Source organism: Branchiostoma floridae, chromosome 2, assembly GCF_000003815.2.
Source record: "Branchiostoma floridae strain S238N-H82 chromosome 2, Bfl_VNyyK, whole genome shotgun sequence".
In the NCBI taxonomy this organism is placed as follows: domain Eukaryota; kingdom Metazoa; phylum Chordata; class Leptocardii; order Amphioxiformes; family Branchiostomatidae; genus Branchiostoma; species Branchiostoma floridae.
In genome coordinates this window covers 10,484,291-10,509,019 of record NC_049980.1, presented here as the reverse complement: position 1 = coordinate 10,509,019, position 24,729 = coordinate 10,484,291, and the positions used below count along the sequence as shown (strand labels likewise).

The window sequence follows — 24,729 nt, the reverse complement described above, 5'->3', positions numbered from 1 at the left end:
TATGCTAGCTGTCAGGATCGCGCTCCATGTCAGGAATAACGAGTTACAGTTGCCCAATATCTGCCTTTCAGCGTCCCTGAGAGTGGAAGAAACACGGGAAGTAGATTATCAGCTTCGGAAAGTCCTCGCTCTGTGGCACATTCCACACGTGTGACTATTTAAGTTCGATCTTGCCTAAGGAAAGCGGAAAGAATTACCCCAAATGTATCCGACAGGGAATTTAATGTGTTTTGACACATGTTTAGACGTCTGTTGTCTACATAATTTCACTGTACGTGGTATACTTGCTTCTTATAGTACATGCTGTGTGCACATAGAATTCTTATCTACAAGGGCTCAACACTGAATATCATGAGCGACTAACATAATTGGGTATCTGATATTGTCGCAGGAATGTATGCCCGATCCTGAGCTACCCTGCACTTTTGTTTCAGGCTGAAAAATGGACATCGCCCGCTAGCACAATGTACATTCATCACGAAGGAAAAAGGTTGACAGTTGCCTCTTATGAGCCAGTAAAGTTGCCTAGTAACTTAGAAGGTAAACGTTCTCCCGGGTATCGTCCCACCCACAGTCTGTTTATTTTGTTTCCCTCCAGTGCCGGGAGAAAAGAGACACGCCCTGACCATGACCTTGGGGGTGTAACGAGCATTCCTGAACAACGGCTTGACTAAATCCACCTGTTCCGACCTCCCCTGTGTGACAGGGTAAAACGGTACTTAAAGAGAACTAATGAAGCAAATTTAACTCGATTGACATTGAACGAGAGGACTGTAACCACCCAATCTAGGTCACAAGCTTGAGAACTGAATCACGGAATGTGGTTTTCCCTCGATATGTTCTATGTTAGAGGCACTTTCTGAAGTAAATGTGTACCAGCTACCTCTCTTATCTTATCACTGTGTACCCCCGGGGAAGCGTCTGACCGCTTATCTGCGCCTGTATTTAGTTTGGTAATAATGAATGAATGAATGAAGACCTTTATTGTACATTCATACCCACTGGGTTTAGTACAGGTCACAACAAATGATACAACATGATATAATGATACAATGAATCTACACTACTCAAGGATCGTATTCTACTGTGTACATTCGGCTTCTTCTCGTTTCTTTGTGATATTGAAAATGTAAGAACAGATATGCTTTATAAGTAAAGGCTTGTCTAGACTCATAAGGAATATAAATTTGTCTATATTACTTAGTTGTATGAAGTGGGGGAACATGGATTCTATTAGTCTGTAGAGTTCAGCTCTCTCTATAATGCGTACAAATGAACGGCCCATATAGTACGCTACTGGTGATGATCATCAATGTCGAAAGGACTACGGCACACATTTTACAGAATAAAGTACATGTACATGTACATTGTAACGAAAGCTCTTCAAGCAATAGTTTTGTCTACACTTTTCGGTGAGAACGATCTACAATGCCCGACTTGAAATTGGTGGAGTGCAGCATTGTGTTCATAACACGACGTTTCAATTTGCGAACATCACCCCCCAGAACACCCCCCCCCCCTCCCCTAGTGTCTTCCAGACTGACTATGTTGGCTATCAGTATAGGGAGAATAATTTGCCAGGAGAGTTTTGCTTTCACAGAGTGGCCGACCGACCATGAACCTTAGCGTGGACTGATTGTCCTTGCCACTTTCCTTTTTTTCGGAATTCTATGACCCCCACACCCCATAGAAAGCAGGGCTGGCGGAGGCTACCCCTATAGGCCCTCCCAGTCCAGAGCCGGAGTAACGTTTTCGACATAGAAGAACTTTGACAGACACATTGTCTCCGTCGCTGAGAGGGTGCTACTGAAGAAGGACAGTACGGTAAAAGCATGTGGTCTGGATGCCGCGCCTTCATGTCAGCTAATTGGCGTTTAAGGCGCTGAGGGTAAACATTAGTGTGGAGTTCCGACGGGAAAAGGCGGCTTCCGTTTGGTACAAGACAGACCTGTCCTCCGGGGACCCGGGCCGACTGATCGGCGGTAAGATGAGGAAAATTAGACGGAGGGAATAGCTGATAACTAAAATGAAATGCTAAAAGAAAGGGAAATTTCTCTTTTGTCACATTCATCTATATTTGTTGAGTGACATCCTTCCTCGTTGGAGGTGGTCAAGAAACAAAATAACGTTACAAAATTTGAGAAATATTCTGCATGAGAACATATATATCTGTAGGATTTTCTGTGTTTTAATTGAATTCTCCGGCACTTTTCTTCTCCAAAACATGCCAAATGTATCTTGTATGCCCTGGTCAATTTTTTCTGCCTCTTGAGCAGCGCTCTGCAGCATTGCCAGATACATTTAACTGACATCTTGTAAAAGTTCTAGGCCGGAAAATCTTTAGTCATCGTCGTGGTGATTAAAAAACACAATAGATATTTGGTGCTACGGGGTCTGTTTAAAAACTCAGTGCAGTCAAGATATTGCTATTAATATCGTATGTCCACCGGAAATGAATATTTTGTACAAAAAAATTCTAAAGAATTCTCGGCCTCGAGTACACCGTCCCTCCTCAATTCTACTCCGTCTATCAGTGATAACCTAGAGCTCTGAGTCACTGACCCATTTAGGTGGTAGATAACACAGAGCTAGATCTGCATGAGAGATTCATGCATATGTTTTGCCAACCTCGCGGGTCAGCTAAGCTATAAACACTTCAACTGACGCACAGATAAAACTATCCCGCGTATGTTTTCAGCATCAATATCTTTCTGTGTGGTCCCTAAAGATGCTGGTGGATGTTGCTTGTCCCCTTACAATTTGCTGACAATCCCCTCTTTAACTCCGTACACGTCCATCCTCAGACATCCCTTTCAAAGACATACTAGTACCTTTTACAGACACCCCTCCCCTTAAGGACACACCTCTCCCCCCTGAAGTCGGACGTCATCAGCAACCGCCTTCTCCTCACAAGGCGATCAAATTGTGGACTATTCCTAGCCTGGGTACTAGTACCATCCAGGTAGTAGCTCCTATCGAGGAGGTTAAAATCCTTGCCGAGAATTGAATATTCCAGACGTTAGAGATGTCCAAGTTCCCAGACGGAATAGCATAGAAGCGACTGTGACAGTGTATGATATATATCGGAGCGAACTACTACTACCGGATGGTACCAAGTCTAGACTATATGGCTATACCTACACTTCGTTCTCTTCAGACGCAACGGTAACCACAATTCATAGGTTCGACTTCCACGTAAAGTTATTGGAATAAAATTGCATTTTCTATTGATCCCTTCTCAAGTTGACTTTGAGATAGTCTAACAGTTAAATCTTCTTTCTAAAATCTTTCAAATGAATTTAGTTGCAATGGCTGAATTCCACCGCACCGAACCAACCATATCAAGAACAGTTCGTTCTCGTCAAGGAGCCTTGACGTAGCCTTCATATAAACAAGATCGCCCGATGCGATGACTTGGGGAAGGTTATCAAAATACAGAGTTCAGATGAAAAATAACAGTTGTCTTTTGGGAGGATTAGATGAAATGTTAGCCTCCCTGGCGATGTACTGCAGACTGTGTGTCTCAAATTAAGCCCGGGTATGTTGATATGGCAACGATGTATATGTGTCATCTAAATCCTTGGCCAGGCACGGTGAAATGATAGGAATTTTAACAAAGTATGGCAGGAGACCACGGTGAGAGTATAGACTTTCCAGTTACGGCGTGACAGTCGTGTCTCTTGTGTCATCGGTCCCTGATAGAATGGCGCCAGTGACGTCGTGACGTGGCCATCGCAGTGAAGCAGCGTGGGATACATCCAATCAGTCTCACAGGGAACTTTTCAAAAGTACAGGGAACTTCTGTATAAAGATTAAGCTTTATACAGGTATGGGTATCTCAACAATGCAGTTTTCATTATCTACAGAAAACGATATTCTGTGATAACTCTTTCCCCAGTAAAAGACTATTTTACGCAAAGCAAATAAGACAGTTCTGAGAAACTTTGAATGAGATAAGTTCTCTTACCGTAATCACCAATTTTGTGAGATGGGCCACTTCTTAGGAGAAATACGCAAGATAAACGAACGAAGCCGTTATCATAAACTTTTTAACAAACATTATCTAGATTATTTGTCCAACACCACATCGCTATCTTACTACTAAAATAAATTTCTTCTACGTGTTCCCACACGTAGTCTACATTAGAAGGATACCATTACTGTTATGATACAGTCCACAGTCAGATTAAAATACATCTCCACATAACTTTCGTACTTCCTATGACATCTAAGTTTGCTACTGAGTTACAGTGCTATCAATAGATACATATGTGTGCAATGTTATATAACTAATCGCACGTCTAGCGCTGAAGTCTTAGGAAAGGTTAGTTGTATTGAATGTAGCATTCAATAACAAATCCATGAATTGCTTGAGAATTTCACAAGATCAACAAAATAAACTAAGACTGTTAATGCTAGAAAAAAATATGCCTACATTGTACTCCCCATCTCACCACCCCTCCTCTGAATACCGTTCCTGTGTTATTCTAATTATTCCGCCTCAGTGGGTATATTCCACCTTTGCTAAACATGTACAAACCCAGCCCAAGTGAAGCTTACCGATATAATGGCCTATTTCCTCTGCGTGAGTGACCTGTACGTAGGTGTGAGACAGTCACTAGTATTGTCACAGGTCATTATACCGTCTGTTACAGGTCACTGCGTCATCACTGAATAACGCATCTCCTTTGTTCACATTACTTTCCGCTTGTTCTAAAGAATTTGCTACTCTCTGTTCGATAGATAAATTCAACTACATTCTGGGAGGCGATAACCCTCACTGTGTACAAGTAGGCAAATATATCCACGAATGTTTATACCGTAGAACTAATAGTGTTAATGACATGCTAGACCCTATATGTTGATTTAGTCATACCTATAGATATCCATATATGTGTGTTTAGTTGTACTGTAAGTAGTTGTTATACATGTAGACCTTACGAAAGTCGCTGTACTTTTGTCGTGTCAATAAAGATTGTTGTGTTTGTTCCTGGGACCGGTGTAACATCGGTACATTCGCGATGCTGTAGTCCAAGGTATCATTAGCTTACAACACAAAACTGAGTTTATCCAACGCCTAGTCTCTTACACAAACTGGGAACTTGATAGTCTTGCAGTCATGATAAGGTTCCTGTGGTTCCCCACCCTACGACACGCAAGCACACACCTGCATAGGTATAGAGCCTCCAACGTAACACAAAATCGAGGGCCAGGTGTTAAAGCAATGTTTCACTTCCACAAGAATAATTTCTTTTCAAGTCTTTTGTCTGTTACGGTGTATCACATTCATCCTATACAGCTAGGTCATCATAAGATTTCGATGCAGTAGCTACAGAACTAACCGCCAACAGGGATCTAAAATAGCCGAATTTCATTTTGTACCACTCACGTGCGACTGACTAATGCAAGACTGCAAGTTTGCGGCTGTGCCTTTGCCGGGTTGGCCCATACTCGTTTTTTGCTTCCCACCTTTTGTAACGCCGCGGTAAATTAAGGAAAACCTCGATACACTAGCAGTACTATGCAGCAAAGCTAGACAAAACCCCGCATGTCATCAGTACTATCTGTGGGGATCCCTTTATCTCTATGTGATAATCTGACGAGTCGGCAGCCCTCTCTCAGAAAATACCAGCGTTATCTAGTCACAGAAACTCATGCAGCTTAGTATTTTGTAACAGAAATTGGGACACTCATGTTTAGGAAGAGTGACGGACCTAGAACACGTCTGGACAATCTTGTGCATGTTTATCTACAAGACAACGCCGCAACGACCCAATTTCTCGCATAGGCTCCATAGCTCGACAAAGACCAGATAGCCTCAACGCCAACGTGTCTTACCGTTGTCAGTCAGCGGATAGATCATACACACCGACACTAACTTGGCCCACTTTTTAAACACATATCCCTCAGGTGAACAGGACAACCTTACTCACATAGCAGCCGTACTTACATCAGACGCCCGTCCACCGTTTTTCAGGGAAAAGTCGCTTGCTTGGTAGTGAACTAAGTACTGTGTCTTCCTGTGTGTCTATGGCCGGATGTTTACAGAAGGCAGGTAACATGAGCAACGAAACACCTCTGTCTGTATGGCGCGAATCACACACCGATTAGCTGTGAATAGGAGGATACGAATCGCACGCTCACGTCATGCAAGTACGGTGTACGGTTTTTCACAGATGGTCGTTTGATCTATTATGACAGCATTGGTTATCAATTATTAATACGTCAATTGTAGTTTAATCGGGATGGGACTTTTATGTCACAAATCCTGTAATTTTCACTCAGACCAAAATATAGTAAGTAATCATAGTTTCCACGTACACCACACAAGGTATGGAGAAAAGGGCCTTGAATTTTGAACATCCGTCTAGTATTCTCATTATATATTATTCACACTAGTGCCTACTGTAAAATAGAGGTGGGAGGAGGGGGTGGAAGGGGTCAACTAAGGGTACTCGACAGAGCATAGTGTTGAGGAAAACTATCCCTTGGATCTTGATCGGGTAAGCAACTTGTTAAGAAACTCTAGAATTTATGTCTTTCTTTTCTTGATAGCCCGTCTGTTCGTGTTGCTAATAAACACCAGGTTGATATCATGACCACGTGACAGTAAAACAACACAGCTATCATGTGTCGCTGTCAGTAAGCCTTTAAGGGCGTTTGAACATGAACCACACATCTTTCTTCCGGTCTCAACTTTTCCTAATCCAGTGTGCTTAGTGTGAACTCCAAGCAGATGTGGGTTAGACTTTTGTGAACTTCTTTTCGATCCGTATGTCTGTCAGGTGAACCAGTAGTTTTATTGATACGTTAACTCAACATGTTGATTTATTCATGTATGTTTAATCTTTTTGTATCCACTTGTCTGTCTGTATGTATAGATGCAAAGACCTTACATAAGTCACTGAACGACTTTTGTTGTGTCAAAATGAAAGACTGTTCTATTTGCCATATCATGGGCGGCAATTAGTGACAAGAATTACACTGCTGGTATTTGGACGCCTAGCTACCTTCCAGCATAGGTAAGCTATTCTTTAATATTTCTTGTGACTAGTACTCGTAGAAAGAGTCACCGTGGCGATGTGACCAAAATTTTGCATTGTTAGTTACGTTCCTCCTTAAATTTAGCGTAGTGGGTTCTCATTTGTGGTGATGCATGAAAGACGCACCAAACACAGCAACCGAATATCTTAGCAGTCAACTCTTTCAATATGCATAGTCTCTACAGGTAGTCTGAGTCAGGTGATGAACGTTTATCCCCCACCCCCTATACCTTCTCACTCACAGTGGCGCTGGCCCGAATCAATTAGGCCAGTCCCCGGCACATTCCAAGGACGCGCAGCGTGACTGTAGGCAGATCGGGCACGCCGTCTCCACGCAACATCAGACACGCGGTATTTTCATAACCATCGCAAAACGCTGTCCCACGTCAAATGTCAAAGACTTTGTATTTACTCAGTATAGTTATCAATGTTATCAAAAGAAACTATAATAAACGCCAGTGTTTGCTGTCATTCCTGAATCCTAAACCAGCAGGGAAAGATATCACCGACATGTCATGTCCTCAGGGTTGAACTTGAGGTGGGGGTCCTTAGGATTGAATGTCGGGCGGAGAGATCTGTTTTTGGTTAAGTTGCTGATTAAAAGCTGCCCTACGACCTGAGGCAAAAGTAGCACTCACAAAAAAATCTAAAAATGTCAATGTTTTAATTATAAGCATTTCCGACATCCAGCTGAAATATTTAAAACATGATACAATATTAACCCACGCCGGTGTTGTGATAACATTATATTTACGGCGTGTGTCATGGCATTCCGATCCCGTCTCAGAGGGAGGCTTTTATATATATAAACCTTATGGCGATCCCGTCAACATTCCGCTGTTGTTACTGTTTACAGGTAAAGCCGCTGGGAAACTGCATACCTTTTTCCGTCTCGCTTCGTGGCTTTTTCTCTAGCTGCCAATTCGCACGACAAAGGCGTTTTCTAGTAAGTCACGCGTCCCAAAAAATATGATCAACAGTCTCGTATATCTTGAGAACTTTTTATCTTCTTGAGTAATAGTAAAAGTTGAACGGGGCAGATTTCTGTAAGTATGTATCAAACATTGGCAGTTTCCCGACAAAACCAGGAACCCACCCATACCTAACAAGCTCGTTTTAGGATTGTCTACCAAGTTCAATACCGGCTGTTGGCTACTTATGGGGTAGTTACAACCAATGGTAAAGGGTTAAGATTAGTAGGTCGCACACTGAATTAACATTCCTTTTCGGCATCGTTAGACAGTTAGAGCGGCGAGATTTTTATCGCTACCCACATTTGCAGCTGTCTCGTCAGTTTGACAGTTGTTAAAACCCGTTGATGCCGATAACACAGCTGCTCGTGGTGCATCAAGGGCAACCTTCTAATGTTTGTCTACACTGAAACCTTGGCTATCATTGTTGTACGTGAACAATAGAAAATTGCGCTCTATCATTGTCTGCTTGCATTGTTTAATGTCCCCTTATCATAATTAAACTTGGAAACGCTCACATTTTCCGGAAGTGAGCTTGAAGACAAATATACAAAAATCTGTCATTCATGACAGACCGGTAGGTAAACTGTTGAAAGTGAGGTTACATTTTTATTCCAATATGCCGGCCTGTCCATGTACGGTAGAAACGCTAAATTTCACAAAACCAGGGCATTTCTTCCTTTCGCAACAGTGCCTGTGCTCTTCCTTGTTACACTTTTACACATTTACACATAAACTGTCCAATGTCGCAAAGTTGACGAGGAATCGTGGATAGGAAAAAATACCCGACATGGTCAGAGACACCGAAAGAAGCGCACTCATGCAAGCAGAAAGAGTCAAACATACCTGTTTACACTGTGATCCCGGTGCCCGATCAGTATACCTGTGTGTAGTGGCTTCCTACAGTTTGAAGGGTCTTACTTCTCTCACGGTGATCTGTTGGCACCGATTCCTGTGGACAGCGGGTACAGTTACAGTTACAGTTCAAGATCAACTTACGGTATGTGAACCCGCCTTGATCCTACCAAGGAGGTTGTAACTTCCTTGAACCTACTAAAGGCGAATAACCAGCTTGCAGCTGAGAAGAATCTTGTCGTGAAGACTTTATGCCACCGTTGTTCTCACATCCAACCAGAGATTACAGTACGTCAAAATAACTCGGACACACCTTTGTAAATATTTACAAACAGAGACTGAAGTAGTCGGTGTGCAGGGTAGTCTTCTCTTTTTTGGGGGGGGGGGAGGGGGGCGTATCTTGGTATTGTTTGGTCTATGCGAGCAGGACAGTATATTCTTGTCTATTGCGGTGACAGCTGTCGCAAATGATGGTGTCTATTGTGAATTGTCTATAAGATTTCATCCATAATCACTTTCTGGTGTACAGAAAAATGATCAATAGCGCACAATTGACGGAAATAATTCACTTACCTGAAAGAGGAAGTTGCACGAAACTTCAGAAGACCGAGGAAGCACTAAGCGATGACTACACCATGTTGTTGGCAGCCGGGTCTGTGAATCATGACCGAAACACGCTCCGAGCGAGCAGGTTCCTGGGTCGTGCCATTACGGTAGAGGGGTGGGCAGAATAGCTACTCTCACCTGTTCTGGACGTACTTTCTCGGTAGTCTGAGGTAAATAATCACATGTAGCCTTTATATGTTTATGATATTAAACTGTTTGCTACAAAATCTTGTGGAGGCGGCGAGCTAAAAATAATAGTAAGATAAAAGTTGAATAGCGCCGACTCACCCGAGAATGCAATCGCCCGTCAAATTTGCATACTGTGACGTCCCTAGAACAACCGGTCCCTGCCCCCTAAAGGTGTATCCAAAGAATGGCCGGAAGCCACTTGGGTATGCGGACGCAGTTGTTGTCTGTTTATGGAAACCGCAATAAGTGATTACGACATGTGACAGGGCCTCTTCTTTATAAGGAAATGGTTTCAAGCAGCGCACAATGCCCCGATCTTTGTTCCGCTGTAAATTCACCGGCCTTTTGATTTTATGGAATCTAACAATGCCACGTCATCGCATTTACAGCACATATGTAACTGTTATAATAGACCTTGTTTTGGGATCTCTTATGTAATGATTTCGCTTTCTCGCGAACTTGTATTTCATTGTAGTTAATCGTCTTCATCAGCAGGTCTATCAGTCTGCAATGACCGATTAGGCAGCTGCAACCCGACAACCATGAATGGATGTGTTTAACACCCAAACCCAAATAGAAAAAGAAAGAATTAGATAAACTTTAGCAGAGTTCAGTAAAATAAGATTGAATGAAATTAATAAATCTGATCAAATAAGATGAAAGTTACGGCATAAAGGAATAAGATTGACTGAGAATATGAAGAGCATTGCTTGTTCGTCTGATGCTGAGAGTCAAAGTTTCCACGGTTGGACACAGCCATATGTTGGTGGTGACATAAGGATGGATCCACACCCGCACATGCTGCTCATTCATTCCGGGGTGGAACATCATTCCAAGAAGATTGTCAGGGAGCTGTGCATGTGTCGTGCGAAGATACGCAAACTTGAACAAAGCGTATGCATGTAAGTGGATGTAGGACATGATAACACAAAAGGAAAAATGCTGAATAGAACATCTATATAAGAATAAAATATAATAGACAAGAGTGCTCAGAAAAAAAAATGTCGAAAGTGATTCCTCCTAAGCATGATAAAACGTTACTTCGTCTACAATGCTAGCAGACGTGAGGACATGCAATTTTAGGATCGGTGAATTCTGCAAATCCGACCAGTTTCGCAAGGCGGCCCTCTGTGACGGATGGTCTGTAGCTATGCCTTGATCTATTTTTATTACCAGGCCTGAACAAGAAGTGATTAAGTTCAAGACCCTAGCAATTTACTCTCAAACTGCAGAATCCTCACGGAATAAATGCGTATAAAACATGTAAGTTTATTTGTATTTAAAAAAGCAACGTGCTGCTTTGGCGAATCTTGAATGTTTAGTCCAAATCGTGATGTCACTGCATAGATCGCTTGTATTCATTACCCAAAGAAAACGACTATATTAGATTTTCTATACAGGCTTTTTATTTGACGTCATCTGAGCTGTGTTGGGTTACACAGTACTGTGCTTAATTCAATTACCCGCCAACATGGGCGTCAGAGAATTCAAATTATAATTAGCACGAGCCAATGAAAATCCTGTGATGTCTCATTAACTAGACGATATGAATGCGGTCAGTCACAATTGGAACTCAATTAGATACATTTCATACCCTGACCCACCTGTTCCAGGTGCACGTGGTTATATCACACCTGTATGCGTCACGTTCTTTAGTTCAGCTCCCGCAGTCTAGCTAGTTAGCCAGCAGAGACAACAGCCAGACTCGTCCGAAAAACTGCAAAAAAATGTTTCTGCTCCTACTTTTGGGGTTGTCGCTCGTTATCGCAGCGCGAACATGCGAGGCGGCGGCGCTTGGAGTGTCTGGGCCCGAGAGAGAAGCCGGGGTGGCGCCGGAGGACCTGGCCGTGATACAGGAACTGGAAGAACTGAACGAGAAGATACGTATGGCTGCGAAATCCTCCAACAAACACCAGTCACAAGCGAGGGTCGGTAAGTAGGCAGTATCATTGTTGAGGTCGAACATATATTGATAGAAATAGATGTCTCTTTTGTAGCCAGAGACTCACTAAACCACAGCAATTTTCACAATACATGTATAGGATGAAATGATAAATATTCTAACTAGAGTTATGCACAGAAAGATGCTGCAATTTAGAGTAGCGTAGACTGATTATGGAGCGCCAACGGTGTCAAAAGAAGAAAAATCGTCGCGAGGAAAGAAAACGCGGAGAGAGATAAAAGAAACCGCGCGAGAGGAAATAAACTACACCCGTCAGAGGGAAAACAAAAGAGGGCGCGAGAGGAAAAACGGACATTTGGTGATGGATGGGAGTAAATGCTTAAACAACGTTACTGATGACTTGGATATCATAGATTACCTCTGACAGCATCTCTCTGTGTGTGTGTTTGTTTGTATGTATATGTGTATGTATGTGCGTATGTATCATGTATGTGTGTGTGCGTATGTGTGTGCACGTGTGTGTGTATGTGCGTGTGTACAATGTATTTCGTGACTAGTTATTATGACCGGCCGTGCATGATGAGTGCTTGTGTACACTGTGTTCATTTGAACGCATAAGTAAAATTGTTAAACAGAATCGCTACCCCAGCATTGCACATGTACATTTGGCAGTCTAAGTATACTATGTAGACATCACTTCATTCAATAGAATTGTATTCATATCGAATATACAATAATTTTCTCTAATCATTTGACAGAAAGTTATTACCGAGAGTCTTGTCATATATGCATATAAGGTACTTGCTCTTGCTCTCTTTCCGACACACACACACACACACACACACACACACACACACACACACACACACTAACAAACAAACAAACAAACACGCATACACTCAACAACAATGGTGATGGCATGCTCTCACACAAAGTAATCTTGCCACGATTTTCTCTCCCGTAAAGTATCCATTCTCCCAAGCACCGTTACACGATATTTCCTCTCCCACAAAGTATTTTCTCTCGCGCTAGATATTTTCTGTAGGGGAGAAAATATCTTGCGCAAGATAAAATATTTTGCGGGATGGAAAATATCTTACGTGAGAGATAATACTTTGCGGGAAAGTAATATCTTGCGAGAGGGAAAATATCTTTCGCGAGAGAAAATATTTTGCAGAAGAGAATAGAGATCTTACGCGAGAGATGATACTTTGCGCGAGGGAAAATATCTTGCGTGAGAGAAAATACCTTGCGGGAGAAAACAAATCTTATGTGAGAGAAAACACCGACTATTTTGCAGACAGTCGTCTAAGCCTACACAAACACCATTAAAGAACTGTGTACCTGGATGATTAAGAAGTATAGCAAAGTGTGATCTTGATGTGGGTAAAATGGTGCTTTAACATTTGAAGGATAATGCATGAAACACAGTTCCATGTGTCTAGTATGTTATAGATATGCATCGCATCATACATCGCAAATCATGATTGTTGCGGTTACAACTGAGCAAGAAAGTCCAGCCTTTCCTCAGCCGGGAATGAATGAGAATTTAAATCAACAGATGTTGTCCTAAACGTCTACAGGTGCCTTATTACGATTGGCATGTCAATAGGGCAAACAATTCTTATTGAATGGGGCATCCTGCCAAAAGGCTGGACCTATTTCGATAATAAATAGTACGTGTGTTTTAATATGGCTCGCAATTAAATTATCACCTAACTTTACCCACCACAGGCATTGATTTTACAACAACAACATTTTATTCATGTCATTATGATAATGCAGTTTCATCTCGCTCACGTTCTTCTTTCGCCTGACGTGCCTGATTATTATTCCTATCCCCCTGGCGTTTATTTCCTCCCGCCCAGGATTTGTCCTCGCTCGCAGCAAGTCAGCCAGCGCGAGCGAGAAGTAAAAACACCACATGCAAACGCGAGAAATTACTTTACCGAAATAAAGACCCAGAAGTAAGATAGACCTCACACTCGCATTGTATATTTTAGGATTTGTATTTAGTACAAACAAACGTTTTTCTTCCCAGTTTGCACCCATCGATCCCTTTTCGCGGCATTGTCTTTCGCGTGTGCCTGTGATTTTGTTTCCTCTCTCTCGGCGGAAACGATGATGATGATTTTTCCTCTCTCTCAGCGGAAACGATGATGATGATTTTTCCTCTCTCTCTCGGCGAAAACGATGATGATGATTTGCGAGCGAGGAAAAAAACCGCATGCAAGCGCGAGAGAACAAATCACCGCGGGGGAAAGAAAATCGCATGCAAACGCGAGAGGTGATACTGACCGCTGACGTCACGCCCCCTCAGACGTGAACAGGATTGCTTCAGCCACTGGTCCGCTACAACATGCAACACTCAGGTATAAGAGTCTGTTTATTATAGGCCTTACAACTATATGTGACCTGCACTATGAGACGTATTTGCTACAAAATAACCGAGTCATGAAGAAGATTTGTTGGTTGTTTGGTAGCCGTAATAGGCGTAAATAAAGTAGGGAGGCGGGCGAGGGTAGGGCGTCCCTTCGCCCCCCTCCCACTCAGATATTATACAGTAGAAGCCAGTTAATTGCCCAACGGATTAACACACACTTCTGTTAGGCAGTGCAACAGGCAGTACAATTAAGCGGTTTCTACTGTGTAACGTTACTAGTACTTTTAGGAAGGGCATGGCATTGGCGCAAAATACAGGGAACCCAGCATCTATAGAGTCACAGTCACAGTCTAGCAAAATAATTGTTCACTGTATTATAGCAAATGATAGAAATTCCCTCTTCCATATAAAACAGGTTCCAAGTTTTGGATACAGTAGAAGCAGCTTAATTGCACGGCCTATTTGCCAGTGAATTTCGTGCAATTATCCGGCTGGTGCAATAATGCGAAGTTGTCTAGCAGGACCACACCGGTTTGGGATTTGGGGATTCCGTGCAGTTAACAGAAGTGTGCATTAATCCGTTGTGCAATTAACTGGCTTCTACTGTATTAAGCACACAAAAATGTATTCCGTTACGTATTATGCAATGTAACCAAGGATACACACACGCCAAGGAGGCATGCATGCCTGTCCATGGTGCTGAACACATTTTCAAAATGCTACTGAATATTGAAGCTTTAAAGCTAGAAACAGATGAGAGGCACCAAAGAAGCCTAGAAACTCTATTAAAACCCTGCCTGAAAGAACTTCCCATTTCTTTGTTATCGTGACCTTGTTAAAATGACCTTGATCCCACAAGACTCATACAGATGCAGTGTTTCATTGTTGAACCTAGATTCCAATCTAATGACGTTAACTGTTACATCCTGTATTCTATAATTTTTGCCATTTTGTCTGTCCATCTGTGATTAAAATCTGAGTGTCTGCACTAAATCAGTAAGAGTCTCATTGAAACTCTGTCTGGATGTTTGCTAGCCTTAGTCATTTCATCATCTGATGGAATGGGGTAGCTAGCTATGGGACAAATTACTTGTATATGGCTACTCCATAATTTTGACAGATAGAATAATAAAGATAAGGTCATCTCGAGAGCTATGAATTGGCCTGTAAAGGTGGATGAAGTGACTGATCATGTTCTGATTTTTCTATCTTGTAATTTTTCAAACCTGGTATGGTTTGGACTATGATTTCCGACAATGCTTGAAATGTCAAATCTCACTCTCCTGTTTCCATTCTCCAGATGGAGCACCTTCATGGGAAAAGAAGCAGAACTTGGTCCATGAGAGAGTAAACGGGGAGAAACCAGACCTGGTCCCAGCCAACAGGACATGGATTGTAACCAGCTTTGCAAATTTTGATACAATTGTAAAATTTCTGAGATTTTATTGGCAAGATAACAATTCAAAATGTATATCATTTCAGCCGGCATCAGTTTTTGTACGTACAGAAATGCAATTTTGTGAGGCATGTGTAACGTTTCAAGTATCTATTAAAGCTGTCAAGAAGATTCAAAGTGTACGTGACTTATTGTTGCATCTTTGCTTTTAGTGCATACATCTGTAGATGGTAGGATTGTGAGAGTGTATATGGCAGCAATCATTTTCCACTTTATCCCAAGTCTTCTTTCTTGAATGAAAGAAGACTTTTGAGGCTAAGATTACCCATGTAAATTTCCCAAAGAATGTGACACTGTCAGTATCATCTTTTGAAAAGAGTCTACAATATGATCAAAAGCAGAATAGCTTCTTACCCATCCCTCCTCAAGAAAAATTGTGACTATGACATTACCAGTAGTACCCTTTTTTTATCTCCATGAAAAATGGAGGTATAGTTTTTGGTATGTCTGTGTGTCAGTGTTTCTGGATATTTTTTGAAATGTAAACACTTTATCAATATGAAAAGAATCCTAAAAAATCAGGTCATTCATGGCTTCTGTACTGTATTTTGACAACTCTGTCCATCTTGTTTGAATCAACACCTGCAGAAATTTAATGGAAAGAAGATCTTTATTCCCTTTACAGTACATATACTGGGTAATGTGCAGGTCAAAACAAAATGGTAGTTTACAGATACAAGTGTGGCAAGCTAGCACAAAAACAAATTTGACTGCCCCAGTGATGGTGAAGATGTATAAACAGATATGTCTTATAATCAAAAGTTATATTAAGTTATTAGATATATCAATTCCTCAAAATTGAATTCATGGGAAACATATATAGCATCAGTACTAGTCTACAAAATATAACAATCTATTGTATAAACTAAATTCTATAAAACTGAGTTCATCTTCTATCTTATCTTGATTACAGTATCTTCCATTTTCAATTAATGATTTGTGGCAGCCAATCACCCTGTCTTTTTAATTTCTTTTGGCAGTCCTCTGCTGTACATTGTCAATATCTATATCCTATTCTTGACATCAACAGTCTATAAGACCTTACTTTGTTATTAGCGGATCCAGGTAATGTTATAATCATCAATTTCTTTTAATAGATTTTATCAATGATCAGTCGATGTCATGACATTTCCATAAAATGTTTCCATTTTTCATCATATCCCCGACTATTCTATACTAGGTAGGCTGTTAATTCTTTCATTTCGCGTTAGTTTTTCCTATCTCCTGGATTTCATTATTACTCGCTTCCTGACATTTTATCCTCTCGTGTAAGATAATGCCTTTCCCCAAAACTTTATTTCTTTTCGCATAAGATATTTCCTCTCGCCCAAACTTTATTTCTTCTCGCCGCATTTATTTCCTCTCTCGCAGGATATTTCCTCTCACGCACAATATTTCATCTCTCTCCACCTTTATTTCCTCTCTCACACGTTATTTCCTATCTCTATGGTTTTATTTACTCTCTCACACGTTATTTCCTATCTCTATGGTTTTATTTCCTCTCTCGCACGATATTTCCTATCTCTCCACCTTTATTTCCTCTTTCGCACGATATTTCCTATCTCTCCACCTTTATTTTCTCTCCTGCACGATATTTCCTCTCTCTCCGTCTTTATTAACTGTCTCGCAAGGCATTTCCTATCTCTATGGTTTCATTTTCCCTCCCGCACGGTATTTCCTCTCTCTTTACCTTTATTTCCCCTCCCGCACGGTATTTCCTATCTCTCCACCTTTATTTCCTCTCCCGCACGGTATTTCCTCTCTCTTTACCTTTATTTCCCCTCCCGCACGGTATTTCCTATCTCTCCACCTTTATTTCCTCTCCAGCACGATATTTCCTATCTCTCCACTGTTATTTAATCTCCCGCACGGTATTTCCTATCTCTATGGTTTTATTTCCCCTCCCGCACGGTATTTCCTATCTCTCCACCTTTATTTCCTCTCCCGCACGGTATTTCCAATCTCTATGGTTATATTTTCTCTTTCGCACGGTATTTTCTACCTCTCTACCTTTATCTCCCCTCCCGCACGGTATTTCCTATCCCTATGGTTTTTTATCTTCTCTCCCGCACGGTATTTTCTATCTCTCCATGCACCTTTATTTCCTCTCCCGCACGGTATTTCCTATCTCTCGACTTTTATTTTCTCCCTCGCACAGTATTTCCTATCTCTATATATGGTTTTATTTCCTCTTCCGCACGTTATTTCCTATCTAAATGGTTTTATTTCCTCTCCCGCACGGTATTTCCTATCTCTATGGCTTTATTTCCTGTCCCGCACGGTATTTCCTATCTCTCCACCTTTATTTCCTCTCCCGCATGGTATTTCCTATCTCTATGGTTTTATTTCCTCTCCCGCACGGTATTTCCTATCTCTCCACCTTTATTTCCTCTCCCGCACGATATTTCCTATCTCTATGGTTTTATTTCCTCTATCGCACGATATTTCCTATCTCTCCCCCTTTATTTCCTTTCTCGCACGATATTTCCTATCTCTCTACCTTTATTACCTCTCTCGCAAGATATTTCCTATCTCTCCGGCTTTATTTCCTCTCCCGCACGGTATTTCCTATCTTTCCACCTTTATTTTCTCTCTCGCACGGTATTTCCTATCTCTAGGGTTTTATTTCCTCTCCCGCACGATATTTCCTTTCTGTCCACCTTTATTTTCTTTCCCGCACGGTATTTCCTATCTCTCCACCTTTATTTCCCCTCACGCACGGTATTTCCTATCTATATATGGTTTTAATTACCCCCCCCCCCCCGCACGGTATTTCCCATCTCTCCACCTTTATTTTCTCTGTCGCATGGTATTTCCTATCTCTCCATCTTTATTTCCTCTCCCGCACGATATTTTTTTATCTCTATGGTTCAATTTCTCTTCCGCACGGTATTTCCTATCCCTCCACCTTTATTTCCTCTCCCTCACGGTATTTCCTATCTCTATAGTTTTATTTCCTCTCTCGCACGTTATTTCCTATCTCTACCCCTTTATTTCCTATCTTTATAGTTTTATTTCCTCTCTCACAGTTTATTTCCTCCCTGTCAACTTTATTACCTCTCGTTATTTCCTATCTCTATGGTTTTATTTCCTCTCTCGCACGATATTTCCTATCTCTCCACCTTTATTTTCTCTCCCGCACGACATTTTCTATCTCTCCACCTTTATTTCCTCTCCCGCACGATATTTCCTCTCTCTCCGTCTTTATTAACTGTCTCGCAAGGCATTTCCTATCTCTATGGTTTCATTTTCCCTCCCGCATGGTATTTCCTCTCTCTTTACCTTTATTTCCCCTCCCGCACGGTATTTTCTATCTCTCCACCTTTACTTCCCCTCCCGCACGGTATTTCCTATCTCTACACCTTTATTTCCCCTCCCGCACGGTATTTCCTATCTCTCCACCTTTATTTCCCTTCCCGTACGATATTTCCTATCTCTCCACCTTTATTTTCTCTCCCGCACGACATTTTCTATCTCTCCACCTTTATTTCCTCTCCCGCACGATATTTTTTATCTCTATGGTTCAATTTCTCTGTCGCACGGTATTTCCTATCCCTCCACCTTTATTTCCTCTCCCGCACGGTATTTCCTATCTCTCCATCTTTATTTCCTCTCCCGCACGATATTTTTTATCTCTATGGTTCAATTTCTCTTCCGCACGGTATTTCCTATCCCTCCACCTTTATTTCCTCTCCCGCACGGTGTTTCCTATCACTATAGTTTTATTTCCTCTCTCGCACGTTATTTCCTATCTCTCCCCCTTTATTTCCTATCTTTATAGTTTTATTTCCTCTCTCGCAGTTTATTTCCTCCCTGTCAACTTTATTTCCTCTCTCGCACTTTATTTTCTTTCTCGCACGATATTTCCTCTCTCTCTGGTTTTATTTTCTCTCTCGCACGATATTTCCTCTCTCTCCACGGTTTTATCTCTCTCGCGCACGATTTTATCCTCCGCGCGCACGATTTTATCTCTCTCGCGCGGTTTTTTCTTGCGCGCGACTTTTGACCCCATTTGGCGTGCCATAGACTGATCCCATAGTCCATGAAGAGATGCAAATTAAAACATAATGATGCAAATATTTGACGGACATGCAGCCATTCTCTTATTGGTCTATTTTCTAATTTCCATGCTGTCATTGGTTGAACTGCTAATTATGATGGGCGGTCTTTTGTTTGCCTCATTTACATCATTTTCGATATATCATGGCCACCACGCGTAAGAAAGGCGAGTGTCTTCTGTTCTATCCGCAATTAAATATTTGTGGGGAGGACAGATGAGACTGGGGAGCTATAAAAATACATCATGCACCCATGACTTGTATATCAATAACTGTTGTTTTCCGATATTTAAACACAACAGTAAACAGACAATCTCTAACGTTACCATCTCCTTTGAATTCTAAAGGAATAGGTTACACAGGAAAAGGCATAGGAAAACAAAATGACGTCTTTCAGACATAGAAATTCCTGTGTTATTCAAAGACAAAAGGCTACGTCGGGATTAAACTGTCTCATACAGATCAGTGACGTTACGTTGTTCTAAATGTGAGCACCTAATTAACATAAAATCTGCTCTATTCTAGTGCCGCCTGAGAGTGTGCAGGAAAAAGAACAATTTGACAGGGAGGATTATGAAGTATTCAACAACGCTACTGAAACCCCCCCAGTGGAAACAACTGCCTCATCGTCATCCGTGAAAGTGGATGAGTCAGCAACAGCTGATAACGAGTTGACGTCACCATCACTGACGTCACCGCCACCTGGGACTACATCAGCAGACTCTACCTTGTTGCAGGCCATTTCGACTGTACTGTCAACCGTCATGTCAAATACGACGTCTGTTCCGGCGTCGTCAAGTATCGCTGAGCCATCGACGTCCAATTCAACATTTGTACCACCGGTGTCAAATACGTCTACAGTGCCCACACAGCCCGAGGTACTATATACTATGTTGTCGTTTTTTTTTTAAAACACAGGACACAAATGGAAATTTGTACCGATGATACATAAAGGCGTGGCAAGAAGACAGTGGGTGACAAAATTTCAAAATGATCCGTACGCGTCATCAGGCTAGGGACTGATTTCAAACTAAGATTCCTCACAGAAATAATAAAAAAAGGGCCAATATCTTGCTTGATTTTCTTTAACAATTCTGAAGGCCGAAACGAACCCTGCTCTGACTTTGCAATCTAAAATTTAATCTACATTTACAAAGAGAAGGGCTTCTACAAATCTTTTTCATACACTCAAAGTGGACTTTCTGTGCATACCCGTATTACTGGCATTTGCAGCTACAAGTTCGTTCACGGTTTGCACTGGGAATGCGCGAATTCAAAGGTGAAGGTCTGTAACTTGTAAACAGTTGTTGTCTAGACAAGGCTTAATACCATGTCCAGACGTGCTGTTTTGTCCGTCAATGTTGACATATTGTATTCACACAGCTCATTATTGTAACTAGTTACTTGGCAACATAACTATCTTATCGACCACGCATTTCATGTTAATTTAAAACACATTTTCTTCTTCCAATCTATAGCTTGGGAATGAAATCGGCAACGCCCCGCCATCCACAGGACAAGACAATCAAAACAACATCATAAATCCTGTTCTACCTGAAGAACACAATCGACCCAGCTTACCAATCGGGCAGTTTAAGGCATATTTTAGCAATGTCGGTAGGTGCCGCTGTTATCTTGGTTTTTGGTTGTTCCTCTTTATATATTAGCATAGGTAGCTGATATAGCCTGGAGTCTTGTTCGTCTTACGTCTGTATCAATCATTACTCCAGCCATTCAGTCTACTAGTATGTAACACATATGGTTCTATCGCACTTCAGTGATCGATCAAGTTGCCCCAGAAGTTGAGGACCACCTACACTCGTTCCAGCCGCAGCAGGACCCCCCTCATCTCCAGTCGACATACGTACCTGAGCAGCCATCAGGAGGGGACTTCCTGTGTCCTGACCGGTACTACAGGTGAGGTCTCATCGCTTACAAAGTAAAGCCTTGGCGGCCTGCATGCCATTCCGGGGTTCTCACATGCTCGTTCGATCGGAAACATTGTCATCGTGATCAACAGTACACCATGCGCTTATGTTTACTTACAGGTGTACAAATAGAAAAGAAGATAATCTGGTAATTTTGTAAAGCATGCATGCAGTATGTTTCCGATCACAGATTTCCGACCGTTCGAATGCGAAGATAATGGAACCAATTTAGTCGAAGATGTTGCTCGTGATGATATTCAGCTTCTCGTTGAAGGGGAACAACTTGATTTGTACGTTTTTGTATGTTTCTGTTGCTTAGGCTCGGCCGAACTTGTTTCCGACCTTCAGAACAGCGACTGAGCTTTTTCGGAGCGACCCAGGACTGTCGGGCTGAGAACGGTGATCTCGCTGTCATAAAGGTACGGCATTCCGGCATGGGCAGTGTATCTCAGCATATTTATTGCTCTGTGACGGAGGGTAGCCTCCGACGACAGATTATTGTTTTTGTACGATGTTATGTGTGTCCGCATCTATATCTCTATACATGTATGTTCCCTTTGCCGCATCTGTATGTAGTTTCGCATGTCTTCTGCACGTACCTGCTGAAGGTGCGATGATGCACGTTGATTGTTTTCGCGGTGGCTGTTTTTATAATTGGTATAATAATTTCAGAAATCACCCGTATATCCCTGGTATTACGGAGAAGTTTCACATAGCTGTTATTTACAACAGTTTAACATAAAGATTGTAGCATGTTGATATTGTCGAAATTTGGCAAGCCCACTTTTAATAGATAGTAGAACCAACGACGTGTTCTTATGATTTACAGGACCCTCCGACCCACCGCTTCTTGATCGAGCTGATCCAGACATACAACCCAAGCGCCGAGGAGCACTGGATCGGGCTGTCCGACTTGCTGAGGGAGAGGACCTTCGTGTGGTCGGACGGGATCCCGTTGGAAGGTACCGTTTTGATGAAATTCTGTTCACTACGTCAGCAATGGGCTCGTTCACAATCCCGTTCACACATGTGTACGTAGCAACTGGAATTGTGGGTAATATGTCACAAGAGTTGTCACAAGTGAACGCCTCTGTCTCGACCCTTGTATGATCGATTTGCATATCAATGTCCAGACGTGTTTTGTTTGCTCGATTTGCATAACAATTTGTTTGTTATGTCTAAGAAATCTTCACCTTTGACATATTACCCACAATTCTTGTCACTGCGCATGTGTATTGGAATGGCGAACAAGCTTATTAAACATCTTCAGGACTTACAAACCAAGCTGCAAATTGGGTTTCGAAAGCTGTCGGATAACAGAGGGCTCATGACCCGCTCTGCATGTCCTTTGTCACTAACATGTGGATAATTTAGCCTTACACATCTTGACTCAACTTGCTTGAAGTATTTTTTTGTAACTTGCGCCCCGTATCAGATTAATGTGGATAGCTCAGGCACATGTGGTGAATATGTGGTGATAATATTAATGACCTAGCTGTTATGGCAGGATGGACCATCCTCATTGGTTAACGTTATAACGTCAGCTAGCTATATCCTAATGTACCCTATCCTCAAACATATTTATGAGACTACAATAATTGTAATTTGCCATATGTATGTAAAACAAACCCCTGTTACTCTTATGCACAGGTACCACTTTTTGGGCCCACGGGCAGCCCAACAACCTTGGTGGCGACCAACACTGTGTGTACATGTGCTCATTGTACGACTACGAGTGGGTGGACAGGAACTGTTCCGATCAATTGTACTATATCTGCGAACAGCCTGCCAGTAAGTAGATAAATTAAATGAAGTTGTTGCTTTGCTTCTTTCAAAGTCTATTCATTGAAATGAGTCAACAGTAGGGTATCTATAATATTTTTTAAAGAACTGCCTGTTTTCAATAAATTAAATGTTGTTCTTTCTCCAGTCAACTCCTTGGATCAGATTCTATACTCACACTTGTACAACATCGGTATCGGCGCAGTTGGGGAATCCCCAGATGTGGTACAACCCACCCCTGCAGACTGAGAGTAAAACGAACCCTCCCTCCATGACGTGGACAGTCTGCTCGAACCGCCGGACCTACGAACTCAAAGGAGCGATCGTCAGAATGGGTGCTAAAAGATTCTGTTTGAGAACCACAAATCGCGGCAATACTATCGTAACCTGCACCTTTCTGGTTACAAACGTTACCAATCTAAAATATATTTTGTCATCGTCTCTAAACTGGAGTTCTCTATTTTGTCGTTACGATGGCTGAAATAATAAAATATATATTGCGTGCATCAATCCAACGTTTTGTTGTTGTCGTTTATGAGTAACTAGTCAACTATTAACAGAATCAAACACATATCGTAGACGGCACTGCTGGTTTGACATCCGTGAAAGTTATACTTCAATTCCCCTAAAGCTGCCTGGCCGGGCTCCGGTTTGAAAATATGACGAAGGCTTCGGTCCCAATTGGAAAAGGTGGCCCTAGCCTGCTGGGCAGTTTACGAACTGTACATGTTTTTGGCACTTTCGGGCGTGACACCCACTTGGCCCTGTGGTGCACATTGTGGTATTGCGCTACACCTGTCCCCGCGTGCCACACACAGGTGGTCAATTAACTCTATTTTGGTGGATAACCAATCAGATGAGTTATGCAAATGAGCACGTATGATACTAATGAGGGCAGGTGTATAGAAAGAAGAGATATTATCAAAAAGGCGCACAGTTTGGCTTTGGAGAGGGAAAGCAGGAGGTGCACTGGTTAGGAGAAATAGGCGAAAAGTCTGGCCAAATATGGATGGTAGGAAGGGAATGGGGGTGTTAAGATAGTGGATAGTGTTTTTGCCTTTCCCACCCACAAACCCACCCTCTTTCTTATGGCTCGGGAAAAGTATTCGCCACGCTCTCTCGTCAGGGATGGGGACATTTTCCGCACTCCTTATTCCTCCACCTGGCTGGGGCGCGAGAGATGGGTGTGGAGTTGTGAATTTTCCACCCGCGAGGAAGTTCGTAAACACGAAGACAACATCTGTCCATCTAACAACGGGAGGAAGAAATGAAATCTAGAAATCGATGGCATATACCTTGTCACAATATACACCTGCCACCAGCTGTCGTTTTACCCTGTAAAAGGCTGACCTTCCCTCACCGAAAGAAAGGCTACAATTGGAAAGGACGAGACACAGTTTGCGATAAGCGACAGCTGCTACTAACATGACAATGCGTAACTGACAGTATAAAGAAATATCCTATTCATCAATCATATTCTGTCTCGCTCCTCTTGAATACTCGGTTTTGTCATCAGATGGGGACAAAAACAGGGTGATAACCACGACAGGATGGC

The 24,729-nt window shown here is 42.0% G+C and overlaps 2 protein-coding genes and 1 long non-coding RNA gene across 4 annotated transcripts in view; 2 read left to right on the top strand and 1 right to left on the bottom strand.

The window, feature by feature from the left end:
* LOC118409809 (uncharacterized protein YBL113C-like) overlaps nucleotides 1-5,980 on the bottom strand; it is a 9,063-nt gene extending 3,083 nt beyond the window's left edge. The window contains exon 1 of the mRNA XM_035811129.1: nucleotides 5,951-5,980. The gene's annotated coding sequence lies outside the window, so the exon portion shown is untranslated. The remainder of the gene's footprint in view (nucleotides 1-5,950) is intronic.
* A 5,322-nt stretch (nucleotides 5,981-11,302) lies between these two features.
* LOC118410257 (brevican core protein-like) lies at nucleotides 11,303-23,686 on the top strand. Of its 2 annotated transcripts, XM_035811816.1 has the most exons (8): nucleotides 11,306-11,596; nucleotides 19,990-20,342; nucleotides 20,943-21,081; nucleotides 21,255-21,381; nucleotides 21,712-21,811; nucleotides 22,222-22,354; nucleotides 23,043-23,183; nucleotides 23,323-23,686. In XM_035811816.1, the coding sequence occupies exons 1-8, from the start codon at nucleotides 11,392-11,394 to the stop codon at nucleotides 23,421-23,423; spliced, it is 1,299 nt and encodes a 432-aa protein (XP_035667709.1). In that variant the 5' UTR covers nucleotides 11,306-11,391; the 3' UTR covers nucleotides 23,424-23,686. The 2 variants fall into 2 exon arrangements, with proteins under 2 accessions (XP_035667710.1, XP_035667709.1); XM_035811817.1 differs by lacking the exon at nucleotides 23,043-23,183 and having other exon boundaries at nucleotides 11,303-11,596.
* On the top strand, nucleotides 13,749-15,517 carry LOC118410258. Its single transcript, XR_004830547.1, has 2 exons — nucleotides 13,749-13,939; nucleotides 15,251-15,517. It is a non-coding gene; the product is annotated as an uncharacterized LOC118410258 (long non-coding RNA).
* Nucleotides 23,687-24,729: the final 1,043 nt, after the last annotated feature.